Source organism: Microtus ochrogaster, unplaced genomic scaffold (genome assembly GCF_000317375.1).
Source record: "Microtus ochrogaster isolate Prairie Vole_2 unplaced genomic scaffold, MicOch1.0 UNK83, whole genome shotgun sequence".
NCBI classification, from domain to species: domain Eukaryota; kingdom Metazoa; phylum Chordata; class Mammalia; order Rodentia; family Cricetidae; genus Microtus; species Microtus ochrogaster.
Genome location: NW_004949181.1, coordinates 90,840 through 96,140, shown reverse-complemented (window position 1 = coordinate 96,140; position 5,301 = coordinate 90,840). Strand labels below are relative to the sequence as shown.

The window sequence follows — 5,301 nt, the reverse complement described above, 5'->3', positions numbered from 1 at the left end:
TCAGCAGTGGTGTCCCCCAGTATCACATTCAGTAGTGGTGTCCCCCAGTACCAAGGCAGAAGAACAAGGAATCCCAGGAGAAGTAGGGCATTTTCCAGCTCAGGAGCCCAGGGCTCTATGGTGGGCTTTTCCTGGCTACACAGGGAGGTCTTTGTAACATCTGGACACTTTGAGAATAGAGGAGGAGACAAGCAGTGGCCCGGAGGAGGCAGGATGAAGACATGGTAGTTAGGTGTTAGGGCCCAGAGGCAGACCAGGCACCCAGACACTGGAGGAAAGGTGGGTATGATACAGACAGTGTGGGGCCAGATGTGTGGGATCTTAGGTATCCACCCACACCAGCCGGTGATTACTGAGCTCCTCATCTCCAGGAGCAGCTTGACAGCATGGTTATGGAAGGAAGGCTAACACCCAGAAACCACCGTGACAGGACCTGTGAGGATGCTGAGGTGTGCCATTGAGACAGGAACTTGGAGAGGTTGCCTGGAAGCTGGCACTGTGTGAAGATGTGGAGGAGGTGGGGGAGGTGAGCCTTCATTTCGAGGACACTTGGAAGAATTGTACTGAGGACCAAAGAAGCAGGTTGTCTTTAGTGAAACAAAGCAGTGTCTAGCACATCCACCTCAGGACAAGCGCACCTGTGTCTGACCGCATCTGGCTCCATCTTTAAACAGAAGCAGCCATGCCAGCCTCCAGCTGGCTACTGTGGTTTCAGAAGCCTCGGAAAGCCTCCCTCGACTCTGGTCTGTCTTAGGGTCTCAGGTTCTCAGGAGTCCAGTTGACTGTCTGTTTTCTCTTCCCCTGCAGGTACCGGCCCTGCCTACAGCACAGACCCTCTGCTGTCGCTGCTCTTGTTAGCGCTGCATAGGTTCCTGCACCCATTGCTGGGACACTGACAGCCATAAAATTTCGGCAGCCACGCGGGGGAGGACCTTGCCACATGGACACAAGGACCAAGGGAAGCATGAAGAAGTCCATGCAGAAATAAATAAATCTTATTTTTTGGGGAAGTAACACAAATTTAGAAGACTTAAAGTAACGAACGCATCAAGTTTCCAGATAGGATGGAGCGAAGGCCGTGCAGTCTGCATGGGGCGCTGAGCTCTCCACGGCAACGTTTCTGTTTCTTTCCTTCACGTGCCCTCCGAGTCTTCATTTTGCACGAACTGTTGAACAGGTACTTTGAGGATAATATGTAAAAAAAAAAAAAAAAAGTCGGGTCAAAGCCTTTCTGACAAAGTAAAATATTTTTAGGAGATTATTGTGTTTAGAAATTTTTTTTTTGAATTTACTTTTTCTTTGGGGGCTTTTCTTTATTAAATTATTTCTTTGGAGACATTTTGATTAAAAAAAACACCATAATTAAAACTCACTGTCAATAATATTTATTTTTAAATAAAGATTGGAAACAAGGGTATAGTTGTTTATAAACTGCACTGTATATTGCTGAATAACAGTTGAATAATAAAAAAGAAACCCTTTTAAATAGACTTTCTACAGCCATGTATGACTGTCCAGTTTCAGTGCCTGCTGCAGCCAGACACTGTGACCTCCTCTTCACAGACACCAGCTGAATGTCTCCCAGGGCAGAAGGTAGCCCAGGACACCTAGCTGGGCCACAGCAAGCAGACAAGAGTACCTGCCTAGCCTGCCAAGGGACGGGGGACTTCCCAGAAACAAGAATGAAGAAGGCCGGCTATTGTGCAAGCCAAGATACAGCCTTCCTTTCCAGCCTTCAGTAGAGCTGAGGTGCACTTACCTGCTGTGAGCTCATATGCCAGCCTGCGCTGGTCCTAGCTTCAGTGAGCCTCAAAAAGAGAGGTGGCTAGTTGTCTGTACTCGCTTAGCTTATACCATGGGGATGGCTTTTGGCCTCTGAATCTGTGAGTTTGGGGACAGGTTGCATGTCTCAGAGACACTAATATGCCATGGGAGCTACCTACTATTAATTTCATGATAGGACTCTGTTAAATACCCAGACCTGTGGGTATTTAAATATAGCCAGACATTTACAACTGTTGTTTATTTGGGGGTTTGTTTTGTTTTAGTTTTAGATTGGTTTGTGTATTTGAATGTCATGGTTTTCTTTAAATGAGAAGATCTCACACTATAACCTAGGCTAGCCTGAAATTCCTTTGCAGCATAGGGTAGCCTTGAACTTGTATCCTCTTCAACCTCCTAAATGTTGGGAATATAGGTGTGAGGCCCTGAGCCTGGCTTAACCTGGATCAAATATGTGCAGCTGTCAGCGTTACTCACCAAATGTTTCCTTTCTCCTGACTCAGCATGTGTTGCCAACAGTTTCTAGCATCCAGTGGCGGGGGGGGGGAGGGGGACACAGCACCCATAGGAAGAAGGGGTTCATCCAAGACACTTGTTTGCTAATGCAAGGCTCTCTGAAGCACTCTCTTCCAATATGACAACAGGAACATTCTAAATAGCAAGAGACACACCCCACCCACTGACAAGCAACACCTCTGTAACCTTAGCTGGGTAGTAATGGCAGAAATGGTTTGATGAGGAGTGAGCATTACTTATTTCAACCCAGTCACTTGGGGGGGGGTCTGCTTGTTACTGTACTGCAACCCTGCCTATTCAGACTATTTCAGCATTCAGATGATCTATTGCCTACGTAAGAGAAAAGATCAATCTCATGTTTGGAAAGTCCCACATGTGCAGAGACCCTGGCATAAAGCTAGTTCACTGGATGCTATGTGAAGAAATCCTCAGGATCACTGTTTCTGGTGGATGCTGCAGGCTCTTCCACCTTCCATTTTTGTTGATCTGCATCAATTGAGCTGATGGTGGATAGTGATTCTGTCCAGAAAGATTGTCTGTTTTTATGGTGAACTCAATACTATGCTTGACTAATATCACTGTGCATCTTAGCCCTCTGCTTGGGAAGAGAAAAAGGCACTTCCAAGATGCCAGGTTGAATGGAGACATGTGTTAGAGACAGGGTGATGTGCCAGGTGACCAGTGCAGAGATTGGGTTGAAGAAAATCTGTCCCCATCAGATCCTGCTGCACAGATGAAGTAAACCAGATGCCTGTTGAGGTTCCCGCCCTGGTGTAATGGGCATGAGAAAGAGGTAGGTGGTCTGTGGATAAACTGCTCTCCTGGGCTCTCAAAGCACCTTAGAGATGGGTGTGGTGATGCATGCCTTTAGTCCCATTAATCAAGAGGCTGAGGAAGGAGGATCTCTGTGAGCTCGAGGCCAGCTTGGTCTACACAGAGAGTACCAGGCCAGCCAGAATCACATGGTGAGACCCTGTCTCAAAAAGCAACAACAACAACACCAATAAAGAACAACAACAATAAACAATAGCATCTGGAATAGAGGGATAAATACTTTATCTTCTAGGGTGGAGGACAATCTGGACACCTGGTCAAGGCTACAGTGAGCAACAGGAACAACTGTTAGATGCTCTAAGAAGTCAATGACAAGAGTGTGGAAGAAGTGTACTCTGATAACAGGACAGAAGAGCTCACAGAGAAGCTCTGGCCAAGCAGGAAGCAAGAGTGAAGCTCCCTGGACCTGGACACTGTGTGTTGGGTGCTGCTGGTTCACCATGGGCACAAAGGGGGAAGTTTGCACCTGCAGATTCATCACGTAGACCTATGAACTGTGCTCCTCCTGCAGCTCTCTGAGAAGACAGAAATACATCCTTCACTGATATGGACATTAAGCACATAAACCTGAAAAGAAAAGCATCCACCCAAACTGGAAAAATATAAAACTCACTACCCAAACTCCCTGTCCTTTCCATATTTGGTTTCAGACAAAGACAGGCATGCATAAGGTCCAAGGACAAGACGATTTATTTCTATGTGACAAGCACACACTGAGTAGTGGGGTGCTTTGGTCCCAGCTTATGAGCAGCACCCAATCTGCATATATTCCAGGGTTACCAATGGAACTCTAGAGGTTGTAATGGCAATTACTTTATAATTAGGGCTGGAGGAAGAGTGAGATCCACAGGTTGAGCCAGGGAGGGAAGGAAAATAGGAGAAGAACATAGATGTCTCCATGCCCCAAGCCTGGGGAAAGCCCTGAATTCTGCAGTCCTGATAAAAGTTGCATTCTGGTTGGTAGTACCTCACAAGGGCCATATTACTCATGTTCTTTGGCAGTAATCAATTTTAAAAAGCTTGTCCTTGGTGAGAAGGACAGAAATTCTTGGAGGTTGACAGAATGTGATATGATCCGACACAGTACCATTCAAAATTCTGTTCTCATCCTAAATCCAAGCTCCTAGATGCAGCTCTGACCCAGAGGACACGGGGTCTGCCTGACCTGTACAAGGTGGCCCTTAGTTTCAGTACAATAAGCAGGGCCACGTGGGGGCTACTGTACTCAGTGCTAAGGGGCTTCTGATGCTTCTGGATAAGGTGCAACCCCTATGACTTTGCTAGGAGCCCTTCCCACATTACATTTGCTGACAAAGATGATTTACATTCGACCAGCATTTCTGAGAGTACAGCCTCTGCTTTTCCTGGGCAAAACATGGCAAGGAGTTCAGCACATCCACATAGTTCATGCATGTATCTGCACTGTGCTCATGCACACTTTACACAGGGAAACTCCAGCCAGCCTTGGTGCCCAGACTTTGTGCAGTCACACTGCTGCCCCCCACCCTAGGGATCCCTGCTGTCATCAGTCAAGAACCAAGACAATCCACTAAGAATAAGAGAATGCCATTTCGGATGGAACTAGAAAAAACAAAACAAAACAAACAACAACAACAACAACAAAAAACATCCTGAGTGAGCTAACCCAGATCCAGAACGACAAACAAGGTATGTACTCACTTGTTAAGTAGTGGATATCAAATGCAAAGCAAAGGATAACCATACTAAAATCCACAACCCCAGAGAAGCTAGATAAAAAGGAGGGTCCTAGAGGGACACTTATGGAGGGCCCCATGGAAGGGAAATAGCTGAGATCTCCTGGGAAAACTGGGAAGGGGAAGGAATGGGGGTGGGAACATGAGGGATTGAGATGGCTGAGTTGGGGGAGGAACAGAGAGGGGGAGCAATGAAAGATGTATCTTGATAAAGGGAGCCATTATGGGCTTAGGGAGAAGCCAAGTACTAGGGAAATTCCCAGGAATCTACAAGGATGACCCCAGCTAAGACTCCTAGCAATAGAGGAGAGGGTGCCTGGATTGGCCTTCCCCTATAATCAGATAAGTGACTACCCTAATTGTCATCATAGAACCTACATCCACTAACTGATGGAAATAGATGTGGTGATCTACAGCCAAGCACAGGGCTGAGTTCCTGGAGCTTAGTTGAAGT

General features: G+C 46.6%; 1 protein-coding gene across 3 annotated transcripts in view; it reads left to right on the top strand.

Annotated features, from left to right (window-relative positions):
- Positions 1-1,336, top strand: part of Vstm2b (V-set and transmembrane domain containing 2B) — a 30,060-nt gene extending 28,724 nt beyond the window's left edge. For all 3 annotated transcript variants that reach the window (XM_026777784.1, XM_013354992.2, XM_005370648.2), the window contains one exon: positions 808-1,336. In XM_026777784.1, the coding sequence (XP_026633585.1) occupies positions 808-896 (89 nt within the window). In that variant the 3' untranslated portion in view covers positions 897-1,336. The remainder of the gene's footprint in view (positions 1-807) is intronic.
- Positions 1,337-5,301: the final 3,965 nt, after the last annotated feature.